Source organism: Lepus europaeus, chromosome 10, assembly GCF_033115175.1.
Source record: "Lepus europaeus isolate LE1 chromosome 10, mLepTim1.pri, whole genome shotgun sequence".
Classification (NCBI taxonomy): domain Eukaryota; kingdom Metazoa; phylum Chordata; class Mammalia; order Lagomorpha; family Leporidae; genus Lepus; species Lepus europaeus.
Window position 1 is genome coordinate 457,866 of NC_084836.1, and position 16,914 is coordinate 474,779.

General features: G+C 66.6%; 2 protein-coding genes across 6 annotated transcripts; both read left to right on the forward strand.

Moving 5' to 3' along the window:
* The first annotated feature begins 1,832 nt into the window (after positions 1 to 1,832).
* MAPK11 (mitogen-activated protein kinase 11) lies at positions 1,833 to 7,838 on the forward strand. Of its 3 annotated transcripts, none has more exons than XM_062201897.1 (12): positions 1,833 to 1,948; positions 3,481 to 3,610; positions 3,749 to 3,807; positions 3,893 to 4,004; positions 4,480 to 4,509; positions 4,593 to 4,640; positions 4,710 to 4,824; positions 5,160 to 5,231; positions 5,441 to 5,520; positions 5,820 to 5,898; positions 5,988 to 6,161; positions 6,389 to 7,838. In XM_062201897.1, exons 1-12 carry the CDS (start codon positions 1,833 to 1,835, stop codon positions 6,466 to 6,468), a joined length of 1,095 nt encoding a protein of 364 aa, XP_062057881.1. In that variant the 3' UTR covers positions 6,469 to 7,838. The 3 variants fall into 3 exon arrangements, with proteins under 3 accessions (XP_062057881.1, XP_062057882.1, XP_062057883.1); XM_062201898.1 differs by having other exon boundaries at positions 3,893 to 3,977; XM_062201899.1 differs by lacking the exon at positions 4,480 to 4,509.
* A 1,403-nt stretch (positions 7,839 to 9,241) lies between these two features.
* Positions 9,242 to 16,580, forward strand: MAPK12 (mitogen-activated protein kinase 12). Of its 3 annotated transcripts, none has more exons than XM_062202638.1 (12): positions 9,242 to 9,407; positions 9,478 to 9,607; positions 12,024 to 12,082; positions 12,932 to 13,043; positions 13,131 to 13,160; positions 13,417 to 13,464; positions 13,882 to 13,996; positions 14,172 to 14,243; positions 14,342 to 14,370; positions 14,492 to 14,570; positions 14,652 to 14,825; positions 15,768 to 16,580. In XM_062202638.1, exons 1-12 carry the CDS (start codon positions 9,283 to 9,285, stop codon positions 15,845 to 15,847), a joined length of 1,053 nt encoding a protein of 350 aa, XP_062058622.1. In that variant the 5' UTR covers positions 9,242 to 9,282; the 3' UTR covers positions 15,848 to 16,580. The 3 variants fall into 3 exon arrangements, with proteins under 3 accessions (XP_062058622.1, XP_062058620.1, XP_062058621.1); XM_062202636.1 differs by having other exon boundaries at positions 14,342 to 14,421; positions 15,768 to 16,578; XM_062202637.1 differs by lacking the exon at positions 13,417 to 13,464 and having other exon boundaries at positions 14,342 to 14,421; positions 15,768 to 16,579.
* Positions 16,581 to 16,914: the final 334 nt, after the last annotated feature.

Genomic DNA, 16,914 nt, shown 5'->3' on the forward strand with positions numbered 1-16,914 from the left:
AGGTGGGCCCCTGTGTGGGCCAGGTGGGACCAGGCCAGCCTGGCGGGGTGCTGGAAAGAGACTGGCTCTAGCGCCCCCGTCTGGTGCCCTCAGCGGCCTCCTCCCTCCCACTCCTCCCTTCCCCGGGCAGGCATGAGGCAGCAGCGACCGAGATGCTTGGTAAGCCTTGAGCTGTGTGCCGGCCCCACTGGACAGGGCCAGCGTCTCAAGGCCTTGGGGCCGTGAGGTCAGCTTTGTCCCACGAGCTACCCAGGATGACTTGCGCAGGACCACCGTTTGCACCTCTGAGGGCGAGTGACCTCTGCTCATGGAGGGGTCTGGTGGGGGTAGATAACGCCGAGGGCCTGGGTCAGGGCCACAAGATGAAGACGTAGGTCAGGTCTGCAGCCAATGGGCCGGAGGGGCCCTGCCCCCACAAAGCTTCCTGTGAACCCCAAGCAGGCCCAGCCCAGGAGGAAGCAGAGCGGTCTGGACACTCGCTGTCCCTGTTTGCGTTGTCTGAACGGTCTCCGGCCTGGTCTCTCCGCTGGGGCCTCCCCTTATGGCTGGGGAGCCCAGGAGCCGGGGTCAGGGGACGGTGAACCCTCCTGGAAGGGGATGAGTGTCTCCCCAAGCAAGGGGCCCAAGGCAAATGACTGACCCGTCCCCCCGCCCCCAACACACACACTGGGGCCCCTCCCCAACACTGGCTGTAGGGAAACAGGAACCTGGAGGCCTGGCTTCCAGGAGTCTGCTGCCGCTCTCCCCCAGGGCAGTCAGGAAAGAAGGGGCTCATCTGTGAGGACACCCCTACACGTGCAAGGGACACCCAGGGGGAGGGGAAGGCTGTAGGTCCTGCAGTCCTCGCCCAGGTGGTCTCCACCCTCACCCCTCCCCTGTAGGGATGCGAGTGATGGGACCCAGGAGCCTGGCTGGTGCCAGCGAGGGGTGAATGTTGGCTTGTCCAGGTGGCCAGAATGCCCTTCAGCCCCGCGGTGACCAGCCCTTCTGGTCACTGTCCAATTTCCAGTGAACAGGGGGAGGGAGAGGTGAGGATGGGAAGGAGCCATGAGCAATGCCGCTGACCTGTCCATGTCCAGAAAATGGAGCTGAGACCACATCCTGCTTGTTCCAGACCCTCACCGGCGATTCGTGTGGTGGTGGGGAAGCATCCACTGAGTCCCCCTCCCCGCCCGGGTCTCCAAACGCCTCAGGGGCCCCAGCAGGACGGGCCCTGGACCCCGGCCAGGGTCCCAAGTCCCATGAAGTCTGCACGAAGGTGCGGGTCCAGGGAGCTCGCTCCGCGTTTCACGCTGGTCCTGAGCAAGAGGGGGCGACTTGGAGCCCGAGTTCCTCCCATCCCGGGAGGGGGCGTCCCGCCCAAAGCCCCCGACCTGGCGTCTGTCTGTGGCCTGCGGCGACCGGCCGCGAGGCCAGGGCTTAACGGGAGGACGCCGGCCACGGGACCGCAGCGCGGGGCGGTAGGGGCGGCTCCCACGGTCTGGGGAAGTTCGGGTGGGCTTCCCGAAGAGGCAGAAAGTACGAGGGACCCGAGGGGACTCATCTGGGGCCGCTTCTTCCCGAGCCCTGGCCCCAGAGCCCCCCCCCCCCCCGGGTCGCCGCTGTCCCTGGTGCTGACCGGCCGCGCCCGCGGGAGACCCCGGCAGGTGGTCCGGCGCCGCAAAGGCCCGGCCCTCAACCCCCTTCCGTCCCGAGAGGAAGCGCTTCCCGAGCTCCGGGCCCGGATCCCGCCGCCGCCCCGGTTTCCGCTCGGCTCCGGGCGCCCCCGCCCCAGCCAGGAGCCCCGCCCCGCGCCCCGCCGCCCTCAGCTGCGCGCGGCTCCGGCTCCGGACATGTCGGGGCCCCGCGCCGGCTTCTACCGGCAGGAGCTGAACAAGACGGTGTGGGAGGTGCCGCAGAGGCTGCAGGGGCTGCGCCCGGTGGGCTCCGGCGCCTACGGCTCGGTCTGGTAGGGGCGGGGCGCGGATCGCGCTCGGGGCCGCGGGCGTGGGGAGGGGCCTCGGCCTGCCCCCGCCCCCGGGCCCTGCGCGGGCCGCGGCGGTGCGTCGGGGTGGAGGGCGTGCGGGAAGCGTGCCCGCCGCACGCCGCCCCCAGCGGGGCGGGGGTCGTCCTCCTGCCGCGCCCAGTCCCGGGATGGCGCGGCTGGCGGAGGCCGGGCGCCCGGGGCCCTCGGCGTCTGCGCTCCCTCGGAGTTCCTGGGTTAGGGGTCGCGCTGCTCAGGGGCCCGCGGATACCCCGCCCCCGCCCCGCGCCATTGTTTGAAAACGGAGGCTCGGAGGCTCGCAGTGGCCTCGGAGCCCCTTGCGGGTCCTGCCCACTCCTCGTTTTCCCAGGAGTCTCCGACTCCGTCCTGAGCGGGGGACCTGACGCCCGATCCCCAGAGCGCAGAGTCCGGAGCCTGAACCCAAACAGACCACGGCGGCTTGTGGGGGGCGTGGGTGCCGATCGGGCCGCGGCCTTCGCTCCAGGACAGGAAAGCCGGACAGGGCGGTGACAGACCAGCGTTGTGTAGACAGGCTGCTCCCAGGTGTGGACGCTGCCAGGTGCCCCCACGGCACCCGGCGGGGTCGTCACTGGCTGCTACTGGGTCCCAGTGGGGCCGGAGAGGCTGGGGACTGGTGGGCGGATCCTTGCCTGTGCCCGCAGCCTGAGGGGGTCACCTCGGCCACTCCAGCACCGGGGCACATCTTCCGGGGTGTGTGAGGGACCAGAGGATATTGTGGCAGGGACCCAGGTGGACTCAAGGCTGGGTCTGCACATCTGGGAGTTCCGGGGGTGTCAAGTCCCCACAGGGGGACCTGGGCTTTTCTGGGCTGCACCCCAACCCTCCATGTTTGCTCAGTTCCACTGCCAAGGAGCTGACTGTGCGGGTGCCAATTCCCGGTTGCTCAGCTAACCACACAGATGCAATTGGGCCGAAGGATCTGCCACCTCCTCTCCAGCAGTGACGTGGACTTGCCCCTGTGGGTCACAACCTGGTGATGGGGGCACAGACGCCCTAGGGACCTGGTGAATTTTTCTCTGCCACTGGCACCCATGAGCGTCCCACAGCAGGGGCAGTCAAGTCTGGGCTCACTGCTGGGGGCGGGTTCTGAGAGGAAGGGAAGGGGTGAGTGGGTGGGCACATTGGCCAGAGGGAGCAAGCTGTGCAAAGGACTCCAGACCTGCTCCCAGCTGAGCCCGGATCCCGAGGCCGGTGACTGCTGCACCAGCCGCTGGGCGAGGGGGCTGCTGCCGAGGGGGCGGGCGTGGGGCTGGGCAAGGCCAGCCTCGCCGGACATCCCCAGTGTCCACTTTCTGGTTACCAGTGATGCAGCACACACTTTAGACCTGCCCAGTCCTGGGGTGGGGGGCACCCTCTGCCCTGGGAGTACCCAGGTCTCTCCCCAAGCCGGGGCCCAGCCCCAGGGGCTCCTCTGGCCTCGCGCGAGGAGGGGTCGGTCCGGAGCGGAGGAGCTGCCTCACTCGCCCGCCTTCCAGCTCAGCCTACGACGCCCGGCTGCGGCAGAGGGTGGCGGTGAAGAAGCTCTCCCGGCCCTTCCAGTCGCTGATCCACGCCCGCAGGACGTACCGGGAGCTGCGGCTGCTCAAGCATCTGAAGCACGAGAACGTGAGCATGCTGGCGGCGGGAAGGAGGAGGAGGGCCGGCGAGAGGGAGGGCCTGGGCCGGGGCCAGTGGGAGGGAGGGCTGGCGGGAGCGGGGGGAGCTGCCCACCGCATGCTGCTCAGCTGCTGTCCTGCCTCCCAGGTCATCGGGCTTCTGGACGTCTTCACGCCAGCCACGTCCATCGAGGACTTCAGTGAAGTGTGAGTGCCTGGCGGCCAGAGGAGCACCTTCGGCCCATGGGCAGTGGGGCTCCGGCCTGTCCCCTGACCCCCCACCTTGCCCCAGGTACTTGGTGACCACCCTGATGGGCGCAGACCTGAACAACATCGTCAAGTGCCAGGCGCTGAGTGACGAACACGTCCAGTTCCTGGTATACCAGCTGCTGCGCGGGCTGAAGGTGGGGGTCTCTGGGTGTGGGCTGGAGGCGGGAACTTAGGGCCTGGGCTGGAGATGGGGGTCTTAGGGCCTGGGCTGCAGGCGGGGTCTTAGGGCCTGGGCTGCAGGCGGGGTCTTAGGGCCTGGGCTGGAGATGGAGGTCTTAGGGCCTGGGCTGGAGATGGGGGTCTTAGGGCCTGGGCTACAGGCTGGGTCTTAGGGCCTAGGCTGCAGGTGGGGGTCTTAGGGCCTGGGCTGGAGGCAGGGGTCTTAGGGCCTGGGCTGGAGATGGGGGTCTGAGGGCCTGGGCTGCAGGCGGGGTCTTAGGGCCTGGGCTGGAGATGGGGGTCTTAGGGCCTGGGCTGGAGGCGGGGTCTTAGGGCCTGGGCTGCAGGCGGGGTCTTAGGGCCTGGGCTGGAGGTGGGGGTCTTAGGGCCTGGGCTGGAGGTGGGGGTCCCTGAGCACATGGCCAATGCTCACCACCTCCCTCCCCGCAGTACATCCACTCAGCGGGGATCATCCACCGGGTAGGTGCGGCCGTAGGCGGCGGGCGGCGGGCAGGCTCACGCGGGCGCCATCCCTGCGCTCAGGCCTCTGCCCGCCCGTGCAGGACCTGAAGCCCAGCAATGTGGCCGTGAATGAAGACTGCGAACTCAGGGTGAGTGGCCGGCGGGGCCAGGCGGGCTGTGGGGTACGGGGGGGCCCTGAACACCTCATGGTCCCCCAGATCCTGGACTTCGGACTGGCCCGCCAGGCTGACGAGGAGATGACCGGCTACGTGGCCACGCGCTGGTACCGAGCCCCGGAGATCATGCTGAACTGGATGCACTACGACCAGACAGGTGCCGTCAGCCCTCATGCAGCCAGGGCGGCTGACTGGGCTCACACCAGGGCCCAACCCGGGGGCACAGGGACTGGGAGTCGGCCCATGGCTGAGGGGCCCTGGGGGAGCCTTGCCTGGTCTTGGGGGACAGGCAGGGTCTGGGACCAGTATTCAAAAACAGACTTTCCAAGGGTCCCCGAGGCAGGTGTGTGGTGGGGCCTGAGCCACTTCCTCTCCCCACCCAACATGTACAGAAGGAAGGGGTCGGCCTGGGTGTGACTGAGGGTCCGCTGGGCAGCTTCCAGAGGAGTGGCTCGGGTGGGCAGGCTGATAGCCCCACCCCTCCCCCAACAGTGGATATCTGGTCCGTGGGCTGTATCATGGCCGAGCTGCTGCAGGGGAAGGCTCTCTTCCCAGGAAGTGACTGTATCCTTGGCCCAGGCGGACGGCAGCGTCACGCTGCGGGGACCCCTCCTCCAGGGTGGGGGTGGCTCTGGCTCTCCTCTGCCCTGGGCCGGGCTACCTCAGGCTTGGATCCTCAGCTGTCAGAGAGCAGGCTCTGGGTGGGGCCCCAAGATGGGGCTCTTGGGCCTGGGGGCGGTCGATGGCCAGTGGGTGTTTCCTGAACAAGGCAGACATCGACCAGCTGAAGCGGATCATGGAGGTGGTGGGCACGCCCAGCCCTGAGGTTCTGGCAAAGATTTCCTCGGAGCATGTAAGTCCTGCCCAGCCTGCCCTCAGCCGCCCCGCCGGGGAGCCCAGGGAGACAGGGATGGTGGGGGTGAAAGTCACAGCCCCGACAAGCTTCCCTGGCCGTGGGCGGTGGGGCCGGCGGAGCTGCAAACCCAGCTCTTGCAGGCGCCAGGACCGGGTGAGGAGGTAGAGCCAGCCAGGCCTGTGGGGAGCAGTGTTTGCTCTGCCTGTGCCGCTCCCAGCCCTGCTGACTCCTTGCCTTGTTGGGGACCCAGGGCCCGGGGGTGAGCAGCCCCTGCAGGCCCTTCTCATGTGCCCTAGGCCCGGACCTACATCCAGTCTCTGCCCCCCATGCCCCAGAAGGACCTCAGCAGCATCTTCCGCGGAGCCAACCCCCTGGGTGAGGACTGGCCCCGGGCCCAGGCTGGCTGCACCTCGAGTCCTGGAGCTGGAGCTGACAGCCCCTCCCCCTCCACTGGCCCCGTGCAGCTATAGATCTCCTGGGAAGGATGCTGGTGCTGGACAGCGACCAGCGGGTCAGCGCAGCGGAGGCACTGGCCCACGCCTACTTCAGCCAGTACCACGACCCCGACGATGAGCCGGTGGCCGAGCCCTATGACGAAAGCGTTGAGGCCAAGGAACGCACAGTGGAGGAGTGGAAGGGTAGGCGTGGGGGGCTCAGGGCTCTGCATTCCTCCAGACACCACAGGAAATATCCCACTTCCTCCCCAGAGTGGTCTGGGAGGGGACACAGCCCCCGCTGCACCGTGGGGCAGCTGGAGATGGCTGTGTGTGGCAGAGGGTGAGGGGCCTGGGCAGGGCAGCAGGTGCCTGATGGGGGAAGGCAATGTGAGGCAGGCACAAACTCACTCTTCCCCCTTGGCCCCCAGAGCTCACCTACCAGGAGGTTCTCAGCTTCAAGCCCCCGGAGTCACCACAGCCATCTGGTAGCCTGGACATCGAGCAGTGAGGTGCTGCCCTGCGGCCACCCTTGAACCCATGGTGGGGCTTGAACTCGCTCCCTCTCAACCCGCACACCTCTGTGTCCAGGCAGCCCTGAGCCCCTGCTCTAGGATCCCTGACTTGAGGGCAGCCCACACACATGAATGCAGTGTGCAAGTGTGCATGCCACGTGCAGGGGTCAGGGCAGAAGCGTCCCTGGGCCTGCCTTCATTGTTCCACCTCCCAGCCACTGTCTCTCTTGGGACCTCACTGTCGGAGGGAGGCCTGGGTGCCACAGGGGTCCCACTGAGGAGTGTCTGTTTCCAGGCTCGGTAGGGGGAAGGCACACTAGGGACCCTGGAGACTCACAGGGAGGGTCTCTGTGGCCAGAGCTGCTCGGCCTGGCGGTGCGGGCTGCCCCGAGACCCAGGGTCTGAGAGCTGAGGCAGGCCAGTACCCCATCAGGCTGGGCAGTCTCCATTGGGGTGGACAGTTGGTGGCAGGGCAGGGACAACTACCTAGTGTGAAGTCCAAAAAGCTGGCCGGACCCTTGTGTTTCCCTGTGCACATGCATGTGGGCACGCGTGTGAGTGTGCACGCCGGGTCGTCACACGTCAGGGCATGTATAGGTGCGTGCTGGTGCATGTGACCCTGTGGTGCCCAAGAGCCAGGGGTCGTGTCCAGCAGGACCTCGAGTTGGGTGGCTGCACCATTGCCTCCCTCCCCCCAGTTCCTGACACCACCCGTGGTGCTGAGGCCCAGCTCTGCAGGGGTCCGTGGGCCAGGGTGGCCAAGCGCGCAAAAGCGGGCGTTCTCCTGGGGCCTGAGGTACCCGAGGCAGGGCGACAAGCCAGCTGGGAGCTCCAGACTGGAGGAAGCCAAGGTGGACAGCACACGAGAGTGTGGACTCGGCCCCAGACTCCCCCGCCCCTGGACCTCGGCCCACAGCCGAGGAGCCGCTGCCCTCTACCTCTGCCCCGGTTGTGGTCCTGAAGCCAGACACGGGGTGCCCGGGGTGTGGGTCAGCCGCCGTCCTCCCTTCTCCCAGGATGGAGCTGACCAAGTGGCCTCGGACAGGGCCCAGCTCGGCTGTGCTGGGAGCGGGGTCCCTCGTGGAGACTGGCCTGTTGTCCCCAGGGACCAGGGAGGTCTGGATGTGAAGTGCCTGTACCAGGGGTGCGCAATAAAGGAGTTCCTCTGCTCAGCTTGTGTCCCAGGCTCCAGCCCCGCTGCCCCTGGTGTCCCTGCTGCCCAGAGGAGCTGGCCCGGTCCCTCAGGCCCCCAGTCAGACCAGCAGTCACCTCCTGGTGGCCTTCTTGTCCCCTGGAGGGTCCGAGAACCCAGGGAGCCCAGGGGAGGAGGCCGATGGGCAACACATTGGCACTAGGCTTGGCTGCAACCTTGGCTCCTGGCCGACCTGGAGCTTCCCCTTGCTCGGTGGTCGGGAAGGCTGCCTAGGGCAGTTGGGTATCTCTGGGAGCAAAGGCCTGTCCTTCCCCAGGGGCTGGGCAGCAGGATGGCTACACACGGACCTCCACACAGGGGCCTGGTCCCTGCTTGGTGCTCCTAGCGGCCCACGAGTGGGCAGTCTGCTCTTGCCCTGGGCTTTTGGGAATTGGACCTCCTGAGGCTTGGTCAGTATGATGGCCACTGCTGGGGGAGCCCTGGAGACCAGGAGGGACCATGTCCATCATTTGGGGTGAGAGCTGGGGCGGGGCTGGTGACGCAGACCCACCTCCAGAGCCTGCTGTGGCATGGGACCTGCTAGGCCCTGGGCCCTCATGAAGGGTGGGGGCTTCTTGGGTCAGGCAGGTGGAAAACAAGGGGAAGCCGTGGCTGGGGTGCCACACACTGCCCCTGCCCACTGCTCATAGCTGGTGAGTGCTCCAGCCCTCCCACCATGAAGCCCAGGTGCAAAGCAGCTGGATGGACAGGGCATGGAGGTGGGGCAGGGACCCTGTCACTGGCCCAGATTTTCTCTGGGGAGGGGGCTTCACCCATGGGGGCAGGCCCACCTTCCTGGAGAGAGGGCGGTGCGGTTCATCCGGGATTCGGGACACACTGGCGGATGCCTGGAGCAGGCACCCCACCTGCAGCCGTGCAAGAAGGGGAGCTGGGCGTGCCCCTCTGGCTCCCAGGTTGGGAGGCTGGGGTCTGCAGGCACAGGGCTGGGCGCTGGGTGTGCCGTGTGACCTTCAGGAGGCGGGAACCAACCTCTCCCCGTGGAAGGAGGGATGCGGGCAAGACACAATGTAAAATGTGGGGGCTACTGCCTGCAGTGCCGGCGTGCCATATGAGCACCACATGGGAGACGGGGAAGAAGCTCCTGGCTCCTGCCTTCGGATAGGCTCGGCAGTTGAGGCCATCTGGGGAGTGAAGCAGAGGATGGAAGATTCTCTCTGCCTTTCCTTTCTGTAACACTGCCTTTCAGATAAATAAATCTTCAAGGTGCACTGTGGGGCGCTGAACTTTTGGGGACTGATGGACGGTAATGTGGGCACCCTGGGAGTGGGGTGGGGCTCTTGACACCGCGTGAGATGCGGCCTGGCCCAGGGGGCCGGGGACGAAGGGCTGGTGGACAGCGACCCTGGATGAGCCCAGCGCCCCGGGAGGACCGCGCTGGGGCCGAGGGCCGGCGCTCCCCTCCCCCCAGCCTCGCTCCCTCCCCGGGCGGCGGCCGCTTCGGGTTTCCGGAGGGGCCGGAGGGCGGGCGGGGGCGTCACGTGTGCGTGACCCTGGGGCCGGTTGGTCCGCGAGCGGGGGAGGGGCCGCGCGCTGCCGGGGCCGGCCGGGGTCGGCGGGCTGCGGGGCCGGAGGGCGCGCGGAGCCTCGCCGGCCCGCGATGAGCTCGCCGCCGCCGGCCCGCAAGGGCTTTTACCGCCAGGAGGTGACCAAGACCGCCTGGGAGGTGCGCGCTGTGTACCAGGACCTGCAGCCCGTGGGCTCGGGCGCCTACGGCGCCGTGTGGTGAGCGCGGGCCGCGGGGTGGGCGGGGGTCGGCGGGCCTGGCCTCCCCGCTAAGCGGTGCGCCCCGCAGCTCGGCAGTGGACAGCCGCACGGGCGCCAAGGTGGCCATCAAGAAGCTGTACCGTCCCTTCCAGTCGGAGCTGTTCGCCAAGCGCGCCTACCGCGAGCTGCGCCTGCTCCAGCACATGCGCCACGAGAACGTGAGGACGCGGGGCCCCGCCTCCCGGCCGCGGGCCCTCCCGCCGGCCTCCAGCCCCCGCAGCACGCGGAGTGGGGCGGGCGGGGTTCCGGAGGCGGCAGGGGAGGGGCAGCGCAGTCCCTCTGTGGGGGACACCCTTTCCCTTCCGCCCAGCGTCTGCCTGCCTCCTGGTTCCGCAGCTGGTTTCTCTGCCGGGAACCGGGCTTTGTCCAGGCCTCGGCCCCATGCTGGGGAGAGGGTGCTGGGGCTGGGTGTGGGGTAAGGGTTCCTGTTTCCAGGAACCTCCCTCCTTTGGTCCCAGTGCCGTTCTCCAGCGCCCACTCTGCTCCAGGCCGGCAGGGGCCGTGGGCAAGGCCATCCCCTGGGAGGGCGGGGTCTCCGGTAGGTGCAGTGGCTCAGGGAGCTGGTGTCTGCAGAGCTGAGGGCTGGAGGCCATCGCGAGGACATCACACATCCTTCTGGGGGCATCTTTTCCCATCCTTCCCCTGCTTCCCACACATGGCTGCCCCAGGTGTCTCCCAGGGCCACTGCTGGCTGCTAGGAGCTCCTTCTGCCAGGGGGAGTTCTCGCTCCTCCACCCGGGTTCCCTGGGGCCCAGAGTTCTGTCCCCTCCCATGCACGCCACACTGTCTCAGCCCCTGGGGCGGGCCCAGTCTCAGGGCCATGGTCTGGGTGGATGTTCTGGTCTCTCGGGTCCCTGGAGCTGCCAGACCCTGGGAGAAGGACTCCTCGTGTCCAGCAGCAAACCTGGGTTGTCGGCCACTGACACTCTCGGTGACCCTTTGTTCTTTTCAACTGCCACTTCTGCCCCTGGCCCAGGGCTCACCTCCTTTCTACGTGAAACCCACTGGCGGTGGACACCAACCCCACGAGGCAGCCTCTTCAACTGCAGGTCTTATCCAGTTTCTCACCCACACTCGCATTCGTGCTCACCCACCAACCCCCTGTGCAGCCAGGGCTGTAGGCTTCAGTCACCACCAGTCTCCGATCCCCTGTGCTGCAGCCCTGGGCCAGAGGGTCCTGCCATCCTGGGGGCTTCCTGAGCTACCTGCTGCTGGGCAGCTCTGCCTGCTGGAGCCCCGTTCTCCCATGAGGAAGCTGAGTGCCTTGCTCAGGGGAGGAAGGAGCTGCCGTGGGTCCCAGTCCTGCCTCCCCGTGACCCCCTCCTTGTGGTCTCTCCAGGCCACTTCCCTCTATTCAGCCCTGGCCCCCTGCTCTGGGCTGTGATCTCCTTACATGGCACAGAAGTCCCTGTCTATCTGATACCCCCCACAAGAATGCCCCAGGTCTTCACATCTGTGGTCACCTCCATGGGCCCACCTGCCCCCAGGCCCTGCTCCACATGTCCCACGCTATTTCCTTCTGCCCACAACTCTGGTGCTGGTGGCTGCTGTGGGCAGCCACCTGTCCATCCACCTATATTCTTTTTTTTAATTTATTTAAGATTATTTATTTGAAAGAATTACGGAGAGAGAGAGAGAGCTTCCATCTGCTGGTTCACTCCCCATATGGCTGCAATGGCCAGGGCTGGGCCAGGAGCTTCATCTGGGTCTCCCACATGGATGCAGAGTATCCAAGCACTTGGGCCATCCTCTGCTGCTTCCCCAGGCGCATTAGCAGGGATCAGGATCGGAAGTGGAGCAGGCTGGACTTGAACCGGTGCCCATATGGGAAGCCGGTGCTGCAGATGGAGGCTTAACCCACCACACCACAGCGCCAGCCCCTACAGTCTATTCTTGCATCACTCCCACCTGTCCTTGCCCCACAACCAGGGGGATGTGTTCTGTACCCCACCCTGGTTTAAACTCTTCAGTGGTGGCTCTCAGGATCAGAGCCAAACCTGCACCTGTTGGTTCCTCCCTGCCCTGGCCTCACCTGGTCTCCTTCCCTGTGTCCCTAAAACTCACAAGTACTCTCCTTGTGCTGTGCCACCTTGCCCGTGGCCCCCCTCCGGGTCCAGCGTCCCCGCCCTAGCTGCTTGCATGTGCAGTCCTGTTTGCTGTCCTTGCCACCTCACGGGGGCCTCTGCAGGACCAGGTCTGGCTGTCACTGTGTTGTCCACCTGGGTCGCACCGGCAGAGGCAATGGCTCTGGGAAGGGCCTCCTGTCCCCATCCTGGTCCTGGGGCTGCTTGGTTGGGAAGAGGAAGGGGGGAGGAAGGCCGAAGGGCTGGGAGCCCTCTGTCTGGATGGTTCAGAGCCAGCACAGACTTGAGGCTGCCCCTCCCCTAGAGGATCCCAGCTGTCACCACCCAAAAATAACCCGTGCATGGCTGAAGGTGCCAGGGCTGAGGCAGTGGGGAGGCGAGGCCAGCTGCGGGGGGTCCTGCCCACTGTGCGGTACCACCCTTGGAGGTGCCCGAGCCCTTGCATCCTCTGCTGCACCCTCCCCCACCTGGCACTCTGGCCCTCCCCCAGGTGATCGGCCTGCTGGACGTGTTCACTCCGGACGAGACCCTGGACGACTTCACAGACTTGTGAGTGCTGGCCTGGGCTGGCCGGCTCCTGGGCACCAGCGTTAGGTTCTGGGTTGGCAGGGCGCTGGGATGCACCCTGCTCACTCTGTGTCTGGACCACAAGCCACTCCACACCCCCTCCCAACATGTTCCTGGGACCCTTGGGCACTGGAACACCCAGACACAGCCCGGGCCTCCTCCTCCCTCCACCCCCAGCACCTGGGCCATCGCCAGTGCTGGAGGTGTGAACCCTGTTAACGGGCTGGTCCCGTGCTCTGGCCCCAGGCACCAGGCGTGTGGCCTGTAACTGGAGCTGCTGACCTTTGCCGGTGGGTGGAGGAGAGGTGGCAGGGAGCTCCCATCCTGGCCTAGCACTGACCAGGCTGCTTCCGGCTCACGTTGTTCTCAGCCGGGAGCCAGGCCAGGCCTGCGGAGGGCTGCAGAGGGCAGCGGGCTCCCTGTTACCTGACATGCCAAGGGTGGGTCCCCAGAGGCCTCAGCGTCTCCCGGGGTGCTAAATGGCGACTTCCCTCCACCTGCCCAGCCCACCCCCCTGGCCACCACCCATCTTGCCCTTTCCCAGCCCCTGTGTGTGAAGCTTCCTGCCCCCTTGTCTTCAACACAGTGCCTTTTAGATGAGAGATCAGAAGGCCACAGAGGGTGACATTCAGGGCAGGCTGGGTGGGATGTCTGGGGGAAGGCGGGGTCATTGCTGGGAGCGACAGGGAGGTCGGGGACGAGAGGACTCGACCGAGGCCAGCGGTGACCAGGTGCTGAGGGTCACCTGAGGGGTCTGAGCCTGAGGGGTCTGACCCCCGGCTCCAGGGCCCGGCCCTGGTGGGTGACTGCATCCCAGCCCCACTTCCATAGTTACCTGGTGATGCCGTTCATGGGCACCGACCTGGGCAAGCTCATGAAGCATGAGACGCTGAGCGAGGACCGCATCCAGTTCCTGGTGTACCAGATGCTGAAGGGGCTGAAGGTGGGAGTGCCGGGCAGAGCAGGGCGGGGAGGGCTCTGTGGCCCCGAGGCCCTGGGACGCTGACCCTGCTGACCCCTCTGTCTGCAGTACATCCACGCTGCTGGCGTCATCCACAGGGTGAGTCCTGGCCACGGCCTCCGGAGGGGCTCAGTCCTGTCTCCACTGCTTACCTGTCAGGGAGTGCGGTGGGGCTTGGCGTGGTGCACACGACACCCCATGCATTGCTGTTGGGAACGTGTCCTGGGGACCCAGGCACCTCTGCTCTCCTGGATGGACTGCAAGAGCCAGGGAGGCTGGGTTGGGTCTGGTGGCCCCTGTGTGGGTGCTGTCCAGGCATCGGGCCTCGCAGTGGCCACCTGTCCTCTGCCTGCAGGACCTGAAGCCCGGCAACCTGGCAGTGAACGAGGACTGTGAGCTGAAGGTGCCGCCGGGCCGGGGGCCTGGGTGGGGAGACCTCCCTCGCCATCGCCACCCACCCGGCACCTGGGCAGGGGCTGAGCAGCTAGCTGGTGGACAAATGGACCCTGGGTGGTGCTTGAGGGGGTGGCATTGGGCACGACGCCCCCACATCTGCGTCAGGGCGAGCGCGAGAGGTGTTCCCAGTCCCTGACCCAGGGTGCCTGACCCAGGGCGGGGCTGAGAGGCCTCCAGGAGGACGAGCAGGGGTTGGCAGAGCAGGGAGAGGAGTCCAGGGCTGGAGCTCCCGGGTACTCCCAGGGAAGGACCCGGGGTGGTGCTTGCTGCCTTGGGCCAGTCCCCTGGGGGTCTCCCAGACCGCGGCTGGCCTGTCCATTCCTTAGGGGTCCTCTTAGTTCCATCTCTCTGATTTTTCCCACAGATCCTGGACTTTGGCCTGGCCAGGCAGGCTGACAGCGAGATGACCGGCTATGTGGTAACCCGGTGGTACCGGGCCCCCGAGGTCATCCTGAACTGGATGCACTACACACAGACAGGTAAGAGGCCATCCAGGGACACGGGGGCCTCCCAGACCACACCGCCTCGCTCCCCATGGTGGAGGCCCCCGCCCCCCAAAAGCTGTCTGTCGTGCTCTGGCGGAGCCGGGTGAGGGCGTGGGCCTGTGCTGCGGCCCCTTCCTCCACGCGGGGTGCTGATGGGGTCTCATCTCAGTGGACATCTGGTCGGTGGGCTGCATCATGGCGGAGATGATCACCGGGAAGACGCTGTTCAAGGGCAGTGACCGTATCCTCAGCCGTGGGCTGCTCGGTGGGCGGGGCCGGAGGAGGAGGGTGTGGTTCCTGCTCCCTGTCCCCGAGTTGTGCTCCTGAACCCCAGTGCAGACCTGGACCAGCTGAAGGAGATCATGAAGGTGACAGGGACGCCTCCGGCTGATTTTGTGCAAAAGCTGCAGAGCGCCGATGTCAGTACGGAGCCGGGCGGGTGAGGCCAGCTGGGCCGGGGGCTGCCCCTCACCCTGTCTTCCCTGGCAGGCCAAGCAGTACGTGCAGGGCCTCCCCGAGTGTGAGAGGAAGGACTTTGCCTCTGTGGTGACCAACGCAAGCCCTCTGGGTAGGGCAGGGGGCAGCGGGGCGGTCTCAGGGGCCTGGGGCACAGGCCCGCCTCCGCCGGCCTGACCCACTGCCCCTCCAGCCGTGAACCTCCTGGAGAAGATGCTGGTGCTGGACGGGGACCAGCGGGTGACGGCGGCCGAGGCGCTGGCCCACCCCTACTTCGAGTCCCTGCACGACACAGAGGACGAGCCCACGGCCCAGAAGTACGACGACTCCTTTGATGACGTGGACCGCACCCTGGACGAGTGGAAGCGTGAGTTGCGCTCTGTGGGGCCTGCGTGGTGCCCGGCAGGTGGCCCGGCACACAGTCCTGGGAACCGCGAGGCGTGGCTCTGAGCTCAGGGCAGCGGCGCCCACTGAGCCGCTCCTGCCCCCTGTTGCCCAGGCCAGAGACCTGGCCACCCTGGAGGTCCCTCCACACACACTGTCCAAGGGTCTCCCTGCTCACAGCGGTCCAAATTGTTCCCGCCTCTCCTGCCCCACGTCAGGACCCAGCCCATCTGGACACTGTGTCCCGCCACCAGGATCAAGTCTGCCCCAGGCAGCCCCTTGGGCCTCGCCCCTGACGCCACCCTCGCCAGTACCCTTCAGCTGTCCTCTGCACTGCTGGCCCCTCCCCTCTGGGGCTGGCCATGCCGGCCGGTGCACGCCTGGCCTCCCTGCAGGGCAGCGCTGTGGCAATGCTCCAGGAAGGACGGCCTGGTGTCTGCAGAACCAGCTGGCAGCACCGGGGCCCGAGGGCAGCAGGCAGCACCGGGGCGCAGTAGGGGCGTGTGCCGCCCAGTCCTGGGCAGATCCGGGTCCTGGGTCCTGCGCGCCTGGGTGGAAGGGGCTGTGGGGTTCGGGGTGCCCTGGCACCCCTTCTGCTGTGTGCTCAGGAGTTCAGTTTTGTGTGATACAAGTTCCTGCTGCTGGAAAGATAACTTGAAAACCACAGGCCGCAGCCCCTCCCTGTGGTTCCCCCCCCAAAGGCTGTGGCTGGGCGCTTTTGCTTTCACAATGGATCGTGGTAGATACAGGTCCAGCCTGTGGCTGAAGCCGTGGTCAGGAACGCCAGTGCCCTGAGAAAGTCCACTTTGCAGCAGTGGCCTTGCCTCATGGGCTGGGCCCAGCCAGGGCGGGGGAGGGGCGTCTGCAGCAGCGCCCTGTGTGCTGTGGCCCAAGCTCACTGCCTCTTGTGTCTCGCCCTCCCCAGGTGTCACTTACAAAGAGGTGCTCAGCTTCAAGCCTCCCAGGCAGCTGGGGGCCAGGGTCTCCAAGGAGACAGCCCTGTGAAGACCTCTGGGGGTGGCGGGGACACCCTGGGTACCACCTTGACCTTCCAAGCATTGACCTGGAGGCTGAGCAGCCCCCCTCGATCCACGGATCCCTCTCCCTGCAGCCTGTTCCTCTGCACTTGGGTGCACAGCTTAGCCAGCCTTGGAGGAGCACCTGGACTCTAAGGCCAGACAGGACCCCTGCCCATCCTGGGGCTGGCCTCTGACCCCCAGGAGCCGTGCGCCTGCCCCCCAGCCCCTGCAGGGTGGAGCAAGAAGCTGCAGAGCTGGCCGGAGTCAGGGTCAAGTCCTGGGCTCTGATCTGAGGTCCAGCTCCTGAGGAGCAGGAATGGGGGCGGGGTGCGGAGCTGCCAACTCAGGGACATCATCTCTCCCGGGTGTGTGGGGGGAGCATCCGTGGCCTCTCCTGACCCTTCCCCCCAGCCTGGAATGTAAATCAGCCACTTGGTGTACCCAGGTAGCTGGAAAGAAATAAACATTTTTAGGTCTCCCAGTCTGGCTGTGCAGCCTGGTGCCGAGCCCCAGCTGTCGGCACCTGAGTCCTGGCCCCACACAGAGGATGGAGGCTGGCCTGGCCAGCCAGAGGATGGAGTGTCCTGCTGCTCACTGCCCCCATCTCCACTAAAGTGCCGCCGGCGCTATCACCTGTGCGGTGCCTGACACCTGCAGCCCCAGTTAGGGCTCGGCACGCTACCCTTTGTGGAATGATTTCCTTTCATGGCCGGGGCCAGGGCCAACTTGGAGGGGCTCAGACCCATCAGCTGTCTGAAAGGCAGGAGGGCTCTTGTGGAGGGGGCCGGGCTAGGCGGCGGGGGGGGGGGGGTCTGCTCACCAAGCAAGCCACCCGCCCTCCTGGCCACACAGAGAGGCTGGCAGCCTGCACTGCCCTCTACAGGCCCTGGGCAAATAGGAGGCCAGGCCGTGATGGGGAGGCCACACCTGATTTCCCTCTCCCCCCTTAATGCTTCCCTGCCTGTGCTCCCTGGGGTGTGCCGGTGCCCTCAGCCCTCCAGACTGGGCCCACAGTGGCCACTGTGGACACCAGGCTCCCCATGCCAAGCCCTC